We start from the raw sequence: 14,714 nt of genomic DNA, 5'->3' as shown, positions 1-14,714 counted from the left end.
CTGTTTTTCCCTCTCTTAAATATGTTACCACAGAACCATCAGCACTGCTGAGGGGCCCAGCTGTGCCCTGCGGGGGTCAGTTGGAATCGGCTGAAGCTGGCTGGCACAGCCCCAGGCTCTCCTCACAGAGGCCACCCTGCAGCACCCACGGCCAGTACCGTGTCAGGTACAACTCTTCCTTCTCTCTTTTCCTCTTCTTTCATGTCCCTTCCTTTCTCCTTTCTCTTTCTGCTCCTCTAAGTTTTATCTTCTCTCCCTGTATTGTTTTCTCTCTTCCTCTTCTCCCTTTCCTCATTCTCTTCTCATTCTCTCTTGCTCCCCCCCTCTCTCCATCCTATAATATCCTATTCTCACAAAAGAATCATACTTCTTCTAAAGCAGAAGCATAAAATAACAACCCTGTTTACAAAACAGGAACAACTGAAATCACTCAATTTAATTTTATTTTTGTTCATTTCTAATCAAAACAAACAAAATATATCATTCCTTATTCCTTCTCAAAAAAAATCAGGGAAATCTCCACAGCTTTTTTTCTTTGTTTCTTCTCCCTAATTTTCAATCAGGGCATGAATTCTAACTGTATGACTTTAGAATTTTGAAACTAAATGTCAAATTCTGCTATAATTACATAAAAATGTCATTATTATTTTTAGCATCCAAAACATTGCATCCAAACCAAATGGAGAAAAAGGAAGTTAAGAACCATGAGAACATCCCATTTCTGCATCTTCAGTTCACATCCAGTTGACACAAAAAGGACTTCTAAAATCTATTATATCATGTGAAAGACTGACTGAATTAAAAGAAACATTTCTTCCCTTACAAAAGCTTTTTCTCAATACATTTGTATTTGAAGAGTAATTCAGCACTTGAGAATGTTCTACTCAATCACCAATACAAGCAGAAAAATCAAACTGATACAAAGAGTATGGAAGCTGACAGAAATCGCAAATAAATACAGATGCAAAAGCAAATCATTGTTTTCTGGTAATATTTTTTCCAACAAAAAAACCTCCATAAGCCAGATAATACTTTCACACTTTATAATACATGTAACTACTACAGTTTTACTGACTAATACATGTGAATTGTGTCCTTAAAATACTTTTGTTAAGAGCTCTTACCTTTAAGGAAAGCCTGAAAATAAATACAGAATGAGCAATCACAGTATATCTTGTACCTTTAAAAATATAACAACATATGATCTATTGTATTGGGTCAAATTAAAATATTTGGGTGGACATGAAATGTCTAAGTTATTCTTGTTGCACATAAGGGAGTTTAACTTGGCAAAACAGCATAGCAAGATGTTCTTTCCTTTCCTCAAAGGCCTGAGCAGATACTTTTATTTTTGTGTTTTAACTTACTCCAGCTGTTGCAATTCATATTATTAGTAGATTTCCTTATTCTTTTTTTGACTTACACAGCTCACTAAGTCTGGAACCGAGAGACTTAAGTTTCTATTTAACTGATAACAAAATGTCGGTCTAATTTCAAAATGACAGAGATAATGTTTTAAAGTTGTAAAAGATTAAACATTGATTAATTTATAAAAACAAAGCACTGATAATTAAAACAGATTTTTAGACTGGCTGTTTTTGATGGGCACATAATTCCATCTGAAAGCAAGCTAGATTCTGCTGAAGTCATTAATAAAGTCTCTTTGAATGTAAGGGCCGAGACACACATTACATAGTGTAGCATTAGAAATATAATTTAGTCTTAACCAGAAATTGTTTTCTTTTAGTCATCCTGATCACTGTGTCTAAATATTTTTGTTAAATAATTAATTTGTAAGCATAATATGAAAAGAATTGACAGTACTAACAAAGACATGAATACCTGGACCATAAACCTGGGCACAGATAATCTTGTTTCACTACTATTTTACTGAATAAATGATATTCTGATGCAATTGTTTATAATAATATCCTTAAGGTACTGCTACAAACAGAGTAAGGCTAACGGTTGTGTTAGGTTTAGTGGTGTTAGTTTTGGATGAATGGAACAGGCAGTTTAGACTACACATACAGTTTGAAATTGCCCAATTTTCACTGGCCAAGAGAAGATTCCCTGACTGAAAGCAAGCATTCTGAAAGCAAGGCTCAGTTAGCTTGTTTTTTTCTTTACTAAGTACTACCTTCCAGCAAAAGAGCTACTAGATCCCGTTTTCCTTGTATCATATTTCCTTTTATCATTACAAATAAAATCAAAAGAAATTTTGCCTCTTATAGCTACTGAGAGCAAACAGCAAAACAGTTCTTAGGAATCTTTTGAGCTCTTTCCCATAGTCTCTGCTACTGGAATAACTGAGCAAAAGATGTATTTGAGTATAATTTTGTGATTTACCACTTTATGTCCATATAAGCGCATGTATATGTGTACAAAGGTGAATTTATGTCTGTAGATGTATTTACACATTCAAGCACATAAACACGGTTTCATAAATTCAGTATTTAAGTTATTTTCTTTATACTTTATTTGACATATAAGTTTCGGTTCTCAGCTCTCTATTGATACTGTAAATATTTGCCAGACACACTATTACTGGTTCTAGCATAGAGCTATCATAAATGATAGCTGATAAATGCAGGGTTTCTTTGAATTACAAACAGAAGACAGGAGCTTTCTATACCAGTGAAAGAGAAATCAGATCGTGAATAAGCATATTTTTCCTTCACATGATAGTATGTTAGCAAGCAAAAGATGTTTAGGCACTTTTAAAAATTGTGTTTTGAAATGAAGGAATCAAACATAATTTAATTTCACAGTAATTAAGATGACTTAACTATAAGTATCAATATATGAAGTGGAATTGCTAACAGCTAGCCTTAGATAGGAAAGAAATTCACATATGTAACAAATTTTCTGAAGTATTATGGTTGGATCTTTTTCACAGTCCTTGGACAGTGACATTCTGAGTCTTTTTGTGGTCTTGATTCTGTAAAAACCTACATGAAATATGCCAGTGCACGACTATAAGAGAACTAGCAAACTTTTCAGCTCATGCAATATGAAGAGAAAAAAAAGAGGAAAAAAAAATATTTCTATATTTTCACCTTCAGTTATGAAATGGTTTAGATTTTAGTAGACTGAAACACATACCCATATCTTCGCAGACACATAAAGACATCCACAGCAAACTGTTCCAGAAAATAAATTATCACTAGAAAATTATGCTTTCATAGAAAGCCTGACAATGTTTCCTCTTTTGACATTCAAGTAAAACACATTTAATTCAGTCTGCCAGAAATGGCTATGCTTCTGCTCTGTGAAAAATACACTAATGATGAAAATAAGGACTTGACAATTTACTGAATATGAAGAGGAAAATTTGTAATGAATTGCCTGCATTGTAGTGTTCAGTTTAGGCTCTTTTTTTTTTTTTCTTCTTTTTTTCTTTTTTTTTCCCCCAGTTGCTGTGAAATACTAGAAATAGCATAAAAAAAGTTTATTCCATTTTATGGGATGTTGCACATGTCACTCAAGACAGAGGGCTTAGAAATAAAGACAAAAGTCAGCTGTGGGATATATGAAATTCAAAACAGTAATAAATAATAGGTTTAAATACTAACTTTCCAATACAAGAAATAAATACAAAGAACAAAACAGAAATGCCAAAAAAAATCCAACCCAAACAAATAAACCTCAATTGGCAACTAGCAAGTTGAAACCTAGAATAATTCACCTTAGACTTATAAGAAAAGCAATTTCATAGGTTACTCAGATGTTGCAACAAAAGCTCGTAAATCCATTAAGCCAGGCATGTCTTCAAGTTCTGGGCCAGATTTCAATTTTCATTGCAGGTTTTAAACTCTCAACAGATTAAACTCTTTTACTCAGAATATTTTACCAGAGTGTTCACTCAAAAGGTGACTGCTTCTAGCTAAAGCCTCCATATCATTCTGTGTTTGAAAGTTTGACATAATGGCTGCTCCTGACAAGCTTATGTATTGAATCACATTTGCCCAAACACTTCTTAAAGGAAATACAGCAGATTATTCTTGCCTCTTCTAAGCACAAGAGAGCTGAATAAGGTTGCTGGCTACTCAGCAGCAGTTCTCACATTTTGCCCCTAACAAGCATACACCGATTCTAAGCTCTCCTGCAGATCTTATTTCTGAGTTTTATTTTTAAATATTAGTTTATTACCTATGTATTTTAATGTTAATACGTAACAGATCTCCATTTCAGAACAATGATGGAAAGAGAACACATTGTGTTAAATCTCAGTTTCTCAAAGATATTTTTTACAGTTGTGGCTCTGGACAACAATGGACAACTATTATTGGAAAAGCTCTACTATGTCTTTTCTCCTCTTAAAAAGATGCTGGCAAAGCAGGCTGATAAAGGTAGTAAAATGGAAGAACTTGCATCTACCTACCTTCCACATAGTCATGGTTCTGCTTACAGAACTGCAGGCAGACTTTGGATAAAAAAAGAAGGAAAACACTTTGTAGACTGTGGAAAGTTTAAACTCTTAATTCATTTAAAAAAAGAAATCAGGCTTAAAGCACTACACTAGCAGTAAACTTACTATACACACACATGCATAAAACCAAACTGAAACAAAAAAAACCCAACCACCAAAAAAAACCCAAACAACCCATCACAAACAAAACAAAAAACTTGCACTCTTGGGAGGCTGGATTAAAGATCTCCTGAATATTTCCTAACCTAGCTGTGTGAGTATCTGATTGTTTTGAATGTGTTTAGATCTCTTGGATATCTCCCTATTAATAGTAATTTCTCTTTCTGAAAAGGAGAAACAGACTTTAGCGTAGCATTACTTTTTGAAATACAGAAACATTAAAGAAAAAAGATCTGTAGCATAATTATTTCAATATTGCTAAAAGAGAAGTTACACTTTCAAGGAGAAATACAGGAAGGCAGTTATCATATAGTAAATGCTCTAGGATAATACTGTGCACATGGTAGCACCAATTTATAATGCAGGAGGCTTCTCTTTCCATCAGCCTGAACTACATTACCACTTTCCAGCCCCTTTCAACTAGTCGTCTACACTGAGAAACATAACATAGTAAAAAGAAAACACAAATTATTACAGCAAACATCAAAATACATTGATAAAGGAATTGTTACGCTATGCAAAAAAAGCCAACACTGAACTTGAGAAATTCACAGTCACAAGTGATGTCCATCTACTTCAAAATAAGATGTCTTTTAATAGGAAGTGCTTTCATTACTGCACAAAATAACTAGCAAATCTTATAAGATCATCAGCATCTGCACTGCTCTCCATTATTTGCTACATTTAAGTTGTAGGATGTCTGCTCGTATTAAAAAAGGAGTATCTTTTAATACAGTGTTAACATAGTACAAGGGTCTTAACTTCAGCAAATTGGGCTGTGATAAAGATGACTTGAGCATGCCTTCAAAGATAAAATATTTTTGCAGCATGGACCTTTAGAAGTTGAAGCATGTTTATGACATCACAAAATTCAACAACCATGATTTTCCCTATTACAGCTAAATAAATTAACTTTTAAAGTGTACTTATTTCCCCTTAATTATTATAACTTGAACATCTAATGAACATATGGGCCACTCTCCCTCACCAGTAAAGCATCAAACACATAAAAAGCTTTATACACTGCACTAGTGTAATGTTTTTTGAGAAAATATAGGTTAGGCTTTACTACCTAACTGCACAAGTAAATTAGAATACTTTAATAGTACCAAGGAAGCAAGTGCGTCATGAAGATTGGACTCCTGTTTTCCCAGTCTCTGCAGAACATTTTGCAGAGCTGCTAATAGATTGAAAGCAAACAACTTTATGGCAGATCTTTTAAAAAACTCTTTAAAAAATAAAAAAATCTAGCAGCACTATTTCCTATTACTTCTAAGAAAGGTGGAAAAGTGGTTAGAATATATGTTTTAGCATGAAGACAGAGAGAACTATTGCACCAAACAGAAAACTGAAGTACTGAACACTGTATGAGCAAAAAAGTATATGGAAAGGCAACAGCAACAAAATAACTTTTAAAAAGGTTATATTTAAAAAAATATAATAAACTGTTCTGAAATCTCTGCTCACCTGAACATACAAGAACAAGTTTCAAAACTATGAGAAATGAGGAGCAAAGTACAAAAGGAAAAGCCATATGAACTTTTCTGAACTGTTGTAAATTATCTATGGATGGTCCCAGATAAAATGATGGAACTGCAGGGGTTTTTTCCTCATAATTGGTCCTGGAACCAAACTAAAGAAGGGAAGTTGTTTGGTCGTGAGCCAGAATGTGAAACAAATACTGAAATCTGGAATGTCTACATTCTGTAAATTAAAAAACACCAGGCACATAGAATGGTCAAATGAATGGAGTTTCACATGTGGGAAGGAAAAAAGGAAGACAGCAGACTGGCATAACTGGAGACCACGGGATTGCTGATCCAATTTGAGAAAGAAGATCCATGTAGCAGAAACTCTTGGGATAAGAGATTGCATGCAGATGGGAACTAGTAGAGAGAGTGCAACAGCAATGCCATTTTAATGGACATGACACTTGAAGCAGTGAAGCAGAGGACGAGGCGATATTCTTAGCTTTCAAAAATACTATTTTGCCTTGGTTTCCACCCTCTTTTTACATATGCTTGAGTAATATTCTTAACAGTAAGAACAGTATTCTCCAAAGTATTCTGTGTCATCCTACAGAGATTCTTTCTACTTACATTGTACCATTTACCATCTGAAATATTTCCGGTATTAGATCCACATCTCAATAAAACTAAGAAAGGAACTTGCATCTACAACACAAGCAGTATTTCAGCCTACCTGTAACAGCTGGGGCACCTGCTACTACATGCATAATGCAAAAAAACCCACCCGAAACCAAACAAATAGGCAATTTTATTAAAAAAATGCATGCAGACTGATTTTATTGGACTGTTTGTTGAAGTTCCTAAACAGAGACTCCACTGTCCTGTGAAAGGAAGCATAGAAGCATTAAAACAAAATACCCTAGATAATTTCTAAAAACTGAAATGTGGAGCAAAAATTAAGATACTGGTGGTTCAGGCAAAAAGAAACATACATTCACAGTAAATGTCTTATACTGAAATGTATCTTTTATAGGTATATACAAAAGAAGAAGCAGCATCACTAATAAATAAAAATACTGTTGTCTTTGCAATTAGCTGAAGGAAAAAAAATGAGATTTTATTATTTTACATTTGTTCCATTAGCACCCAAACCCAGTCTTCCAAGTCCAAAGACAAGATTATCATTGGACAGACAAAAGCAAGCTGGCTTCTAACTAATCACAACACACCACCAACAACTCAAGAACAAAGAGCCCTGATCTTAGGCTTGAGTTAACACCATAGTTGTTCTAGGGCTACATCACAATCAAATATTGAAATAATTACCAAAGAGGTGACACGAATTATGCAAGTTACAGTTCCAATGCTGGAATGTACTAATGTAGGAAACACACCAGGTTTTTCCAGGTTAGACATCACTCTGGCATAACAATGCTGAGAATGCCTAGACAAGGAGTAAGCCTGAGATTTTAAGCTGGTGAATTGCTGCCATCACAACTGCCTACCAAATTAGGTGGTTTGATGTTACACTGGAAAGAAGAGCATTTTGAAGAGGTGTCTGAAGTGAATTTATGCAGAAAGACAAGTTGTACTGAAAGTTTGTTTCTTTCACTGCTCTACACTCAAAAGCATAAAAATAAAACTTAATAATGCCAGGCAAAAGAATGCAAATAGCTTTCTCTCTCTCTACCAGTCAAGGCTTCCTTTCAGCCCATTGCAGGGAATAACTACCTTCAAGACAAAACAATACACTCCTCACTCCTTCAGCTGAAGAAGCTCCTACATTCTTTCAGATGTATGCAATCACAGAAGACTCTTCAACTGTGCTCTTGTGTTAACAACCAAAGCCATAAGAGAAAAACTTTCTTTAAGTGAAATTTTTAAGAGCTTTTGGTTATTGGAGGCACTTGATTCTTTTTATTTTTTTTTTCAGAGAAAGGAAGTAAAATGTTCTCTGTCTACATGCATACACAATCAAACAGGAAACCTGAAAGTGATAAACAAGAGAAGACAGTTGCCAGTTCATTTAGCCTATTTACAGAAACAGCAGCATTGAGAATAGGTTTTATTTTTAAGTCAATAGCTCTACGGATGAAGTATGCAAGGGCTTACAGAGACATTGTCGAAAAGATCAAAGGATTCAGAAGTGACAGTAATATTTTCAGGAGCACTGTCTCACTTCAGAGCTAAAGACAGGCCCTGCAAGGATCATGTGTTTTATTCCATTGATGACTCTGCTCAGCAGTTCAAAGTGGGTTTAATTCTAGCAAACCCACTAGTTTAATATTCCTGCACAAAGACTGTGAATCTGTAAGTGTCTTGAGATTTATTAGGTTCATACTTCGCTACTTTCCTAAGCTCAGAGACTTCATATGTTATTATATCATTCATGATAGGTATTATCAACACTGTGGAGTGCAGAAGAAACAGCACTACTGCCAGGGGCAAGCATCTCTTCTTAAGTCTTCTGAAATACTGTCACAATAAATCAATAGATAGCTTAATCTTGTGTAACAAAAGACAAAATATGCAGAGAAAAAAAGAAGGAGCAGCTAGAACTGACGCCATGATTATTCTCATAGCTGAAATTAAGATCAACAAAGAAACATCAAGGGAAATAAGTTTAAGATTCCTACTAGAAAATGAAAAACAGAATGAGACGAACCTAAACAGAGTAATTAAAGTTCCTTGACAATACAGAGGTCAGTTACTTTAGCTGAACAGCAAAAATACCGCTGAATTCTCCATTCCAGTGTTCACAGTCCTGAGTCTAAGGGAGAAGGAAAGTAAACCGCCAGCATAATCTGTGGGCTAAAGCTGCACTCCAAAAAGTTAAAGGTTGCTTGTCCCATTTTGAAAGTTTATTGGTTTTTAACTTGTACTTAGAATCTTTGGCTTTAATCTTATCCAGACAACTCAATTTCCCAGCCTCATCAAGTAGAGGAGAAAGGGAACTACAAAAAGCCAAGACATAATCTAGAGTTATTAGCATTAAACATTTATCAGAATTTGGCTGGATATTCTCCCCTAGGACTCAAACAACATGCATGACCCAAGTACTGTAAACTGATCTAAAAAATTAATAGAAAAATATAGACCAAGGGACACATTAGTTTACTCTCCTAGTTCAAGGCAGGATCAACAAAAATGTAATTCCTGGTAGACATGTATCTAATTTGTTTTTAGAGAGATGTAGAGTTTCCTCTCATCTGCCCCACAGCTCATGACAGAAACCAACTGTACCTGTTAGAAAAAAAAATCCTTTTTTAAACTCAGGTCTTCTTTTCCTTAATCCAAACAGCTTTTTCATTCCAACTTCTCTTATTTTTTTCTCCCTGGTAATTTTAAGCAGTCTTCAATCAGTCCTATTCTTCATGAAGCTGCATGCCCCAAACAGTAAGGAACAGATAGGTTATTCCTGGTCATCATGCAAGCAATTTCTGAGTAATGGCAATAGAGAGCAAATCCAAGGATGGCATTACAGTCAGAGTCTAATATAGAAAGATATCAGCAGAATTAGAGAAAGAAGCTTTTTTTCTGTGATAATCAGCAAAAAAAATTAAAACACATGACCTATTTAAATACCATCATTATGACCATGCCGGCAGCTCTTTGGAAAAGACATAGGGACAGAAAAACATCTGGGTAGTTCCTGGAACTGTGCTGGGAACAAAAAACCTTGAACAGAAGATGTAAAGAGAAGATAGAAGGGAAGACAGTACTAGGTTTAACTTGAACCAGTGGAAAGAAGCTGCTGAAAACTTTGATAATTCATGAAGGGATGATTCTTCATTTTTAGGAAAATACAGGAGAATGCAAAAAGAAGAAAATGGGTTTCTGGAAATTAAACTTGCATGCACAAAGACTGTAAGCACACCAACAGATAGGCAACTGGCTTGCTCTTCCATGAAGGGGTGGCACTGAGCACTTATACCACAAGCACAGGAACACCATTTCTTTATTGACACCTAATTAGAAAGATGTCTATGATTATACAGCTACGAAAAATAACACAAAGAACAAACACGGAAAAACTGATTAGATTATAATTAAATAAATTAGATGTTGTTAGATCAGTTAAATCTGTTGAAATTCACGTAAGGTATTTAGAGCTGACTGGACTACTCTCAGAATTACCAATAGTAATTTTTGAGAATTTGTACAGGATAGCAGTGATTCCAAAATACTGGAAAACATCTAGTGAGTAGCTTTAAAAAAATGAAAAAAGGCAGGGTCAAGGAAGTAGAGATGCAGTAACTGAATTGAAGTTGAGTTGAGTAATACACAGACCTGTGAAGAAAACATTACTTCAAATCTCTGAAAATACTCTTTATGACATAATAGTAGACCCTGTAGTTAGAGAAGCAGCAGTAGGTATCATATAGCCTGATTTAATGAGTCTTCAGACCTTGTCTCTCATGGGGCTTTCATAAGCAGAGAAATATCATGCTGCAAAAGGAAACAAATTCTAATAAGCAGATGACAATAAACTCCGAAAGGCTGCATCCATGCTTAAAGATAAGACTATATGTTAAAGCAATCTTAATACATTGCCAGAAACCATCTGCAGAAGACATGAATACAATTCAGTAAGGGGAATTCCAGACTTTAACAGGAATAAGTAACAGCAGAAATACAAGATGGAGAACAACTAGCAAGGCAGCAGCACAGAAGGAAAGAAGCACTGAGAACAGAGTGGATCATACTCTGACTAGCAGTCTGTGTCTCACCAGCATAATCAGCAAAATCTCATGCTAGGATGTATAACCAAGTCTAGAAAATTACAATGGGATAGGGAATTGTTTTCAAAAGAATGGGACCGTGGATGCTAGGAAGGAAAATCCAGAGAGCACTGTGCACTGGGGTGAGCTGCTGTCTGTGCTCTTTGTAAAGAGATTTCAGTGTCCAGGACTGTTGACCTGACACTGTTCACTATCAGCATAGGCATGAATGTAAAAAAACTACTTCTCCCTCCTCCCCCACCTCCCCTGATTTTATACATCTCAAAAAAGTTTGCCTTAAAAGTTTTCACTTCTTCGGAGTAGCAGAACTGCCTACCTGCTGACCATTTTAACAACCAACCATCACAACAGGAAAGATACGTAAAAAAACAAAACTGAGCTGTACATCTCCAAGATAAAGGAAACATGTCTCATAGGACATGTCAGCAAGTTTTTATTTTAATTTCTAACATGCATCTGCTTTGTAGCATTGGAACTTTCCTCCTACTGTATTTAATTAGTTGAGTAATAAAAAAGTGCAACTTTGTATCTTTATTGCAAACAAAAGAAGCAGAATAATCTTAGTGTCCTTTTAAAATATTACACCTAATGACAATGAGATTACTGAAAATCATGTTATTCATTCAGATTTACTACCACAGCAAAAAGCTTTAGATTGATTAATACTGCAATATATTTGAAGAATTACTAAGCCAATTAATCTCATTCATCTATAAATGGAACAGAAGAGAGGAAAATTTTTTAAGAACTTACTTTAGGATTGCCAAGGTTCTACTGACAATGATAATCGATATAAAGGAATAAGTGAAGTATATTAAAGTAGTAACATATTGCTGGTGCAAGTTCAGACTTGAAGAAAACACAAATCAATACAGAATAAAATATGCCAGTGCTATTCTACTGCTTATAACCAGGTGACTGCACTTCATAAATCTACATCTCTTGCTCATCTTAGCTGGCTGTACCACAAAGAACAGGAAAGATCATCTCTAGTAACAGCATAGGTACCACACTGGTGTATAGTCCTGAAATGAGTCTTGGAACAGCCACCCTGACAAACTGGACACTGTGCTCTGTATTTGCGTGGGTCAGGCATCATTCGATAAGCCATCTGGACACTCTTCACAAGTGAAGTCCCCCCCGTTTGGTAGTCACCTTGATAAATGGGGCACTGTCCTTATTCGATAAGGAACAGTGGCTGGTGAGAGGAGCCATGCAGAGGCAGAATGCCTTCTTGCAAAAGACCATGCACAAAAATAAGGGTCATTGCTCAGTCAACCCTGTTGGGGGTAGAACAAATGAACACCAGGACCTCAATTTCCCACCAACTCATCTCCAGAACATTCTCGAACCCAGCACTGAGTCTGCGCAAAGCAGAGTCTCATCCAGGAGAGATTTGGCCAGGTAGCATAAAAGAGGCAGACTTAAAACACTTGGTGCACACACCCACCATCCAAGGACCACAATGTTATGCTAAGATTGTTGCTAGATCCGAGGGTGGTGACATCTTTTCTATCTCCTTTTTCTTCATCTGTCTCTCTTTCGATTTCTAACCCTACTCTTGGCACGTATGGGTAACATTGTTCACAATTTTGCTAAGTTTTGCTGCTTGTAACCTGCTGTTTTGAGAATAATATTATGTGTTTCTTGACAAGCTTTATAATCCTACTCAACTTTAAGTAAAGCTGTGTTTCGTATTACCTCCTGGGTAATGGTCATTACCCTTAGAGTACTGCACAGAGGATTATAGAGGTTAACCTCACTGAATGGGTTGTTAAAAGAGATTAACTAAGAGAAGGTTAACCTTGCCCCAGGGGCTGTTAGAAAAGGTTAACTCTACCTGTACCAAACAGGTGGGATGGGTCTGAACCTTACTCTAGCGTGACTTGAGTGTGACAGAACAACCGGCAGAAAGATACTGAAAGAAATTGCAGAGCTGAATGAAGTAAATGGCAGACTGTAAACTCAAAACAAAGTGAAAACAAAACATTACGTACACATGAGCCCAAATAACAAATATGTATATGAAGTAAAATACCTTGTTGGCTCCTATTAACAGATAGACACCGAGATAAGTTTCCAGGTTTGTGCCTAATCAATACTAATATGCAGCAGAAACACAGCTTTTACATGAAATTAGATGTTAAATGAATATCCAAATACTTGGAAAAAAAAAAAACAAACAACAAACCTAGAACCAACATTTTTTGTTTTTACAATTGCGGAATTTAGAATTTTTGGGCCAATCAGTTTAGGATGACCTAGCCTATAACATAGTACAACATTTCTAGTAAGGAGTAAAGAACATTGAATTTTATCCTTCTCAGTTATCTAGATACTCATGATCATGTGGCATCCTGCAATCTACTACACATTCACACATACCTGTGCATACCATGCCATGGATAAAAATCAGAACGAGACCTCATCAACCTCTACAACTACCTGAAAGGACATTGTAAAAAGGTAGGCGCTGGTCTCTTCTCACAAGTAAATCGAGATAGAACAAGAGGAAATGGCCTCAAGTTGCACCAGAGGAGTTTTCTTAGATTAGACATTAAGAACTTTTTCACTGAAAGGGTTGTCAGACATTGGAACATGCTGCCCATGGGGGTGGTTGAGTCACCATCTCTCTATGTGTTTAAATGTCATCTAGATGTGGCACTTGCGAATATGGTTAAGTGCTGGACTTGGTAGAGCAGGGTTAATGGTTGGACTCAATTATGTAATTGAAGGTCTCTTCCTATCTAAGTGATTCTATGATTCTATGAATTTCCTTCCTGTTCCCCTGCAATCCTCAGTTTCTCAGTAATTGAAGAGATGAAAGAAATCTAGCTTTGAACCTCTTTAAAAGAATATTTCTCCTATTCCTTCTGCAGCAACTAAAAGGGTTTTTTATATTTAAATCATAAACACTGCCTTCACTACCTTCCATAGGCTTTGCACGTAAAATGTTACTCACACACTTTTCAGGGAAACAAGAGTTTTTTAAATTACAAAGAGATGCTATTATCGGGCGTATAAGCCTTTTCTATATAGTTGTCTCACATCACAAGATGTTAGAAGAAGAAAGCAATCTATCCACTACGTGAGAAACAGTATCTTAATAAAAATAGATTTTCAAAGTTAGATTCTCTTGCTTTTTTTGTTCTTCTATGCAAATTCTTGCAGCATAACACACATTTGGACACTCACTTACAAAAGTTTTCATCCCCTTGTTTCTTCGGCATAATTGCCAAATATACTTAAAACAACTTATTCACAGGAACTAAAGCATTTATATCTTTAAAGGGTAGCAAATTCAACATAGTCTTGCATACCATCTCTTTTGGACTTTTACCAGAATACAGCTGTTATGAGGCTATCAACAAAGCAGAGCATAGTGATGCAATGCAAATGATCATGCAGTGTTGTTTTTTTTTACGAATAATAGTGAATTCGGTAAAAATGTGCCATGAATACTTCTGGTTCACCGGAAGAAGCTCAGGAGTAACACACATAATGTGTTACTGATCCTCACCATGGGCTTGTCCTAGATTTTAAGTTCCACAGTAAAAGAATTGAAATACAAGCAGACGTCTCCCTTCGCTTTGAAACAGCAAAAAGTATCAAACCAATCCATTAGAATACATTTTTTTTTACTTTTTTAACTGTTGCAGAAGTGGAAACTGCGTCTTGTAGGAGACCCCACCAACCAACCAACCAGTCTTCCTTAACTCATTTTACTTCCTTCCCAAGTTTCCATCTCCCAGTCACTAGGAGACCTACTAGGTATTCAGCCACCTCTGAGGAACAAGAAGCTGCATATTCATCTGAACCAGCACCATTACAAGCAATTCAGTATCCAACATCTGCAGCCACACAGACTAGCTCAGTGTTCAAACACCCCTCTCCTTCCATTCCAAATTCTTT

At 35.8% G+C, this 14,714-nt stretch overlaps 1 protein-coding gene across 1 annotated transcript in view; it reads right to left on the bottom strand.

Moving 5' to 3' along the window:
• ASXL3 (ASXL transcriptional regulator 3) overlaps positions 1-14,714 on the bottom strand; it is a 135,490-nt gene that overhangs the window by 92,498 nt on the left and 28,278 nt on the right. Inside the window, exon 3 of the mRNA XM_051611836.1 lies at positions 14,529-14,531. Coding sequence (XP_051467796.1) covers positions 14,529-14,531 — 3 coding nt within the window. The remainder of the gene's footprint in view (positions 1-14,528; positions 14,532-14,714) is intronic.

Source organism: Apus apus, chromosome 2 (genome assembly GCF_020740795.1).
Source record: "Apus apus isolate bApuApu2 chromosome 2, bApuApu2.pri.cur, whole genome shotgun sequence".
Classification (NCBI taxonomy): Eukaryota; Metazoa; Chordata; class Aves; order Apodiformes; family Apodidae; genus Apus; species Apus apus.
The sequence above is the reverse complement of the archived record's forward strand: the minus strand, read 5'-3'. Positions and strand labels throughout refer to the sequence as shown.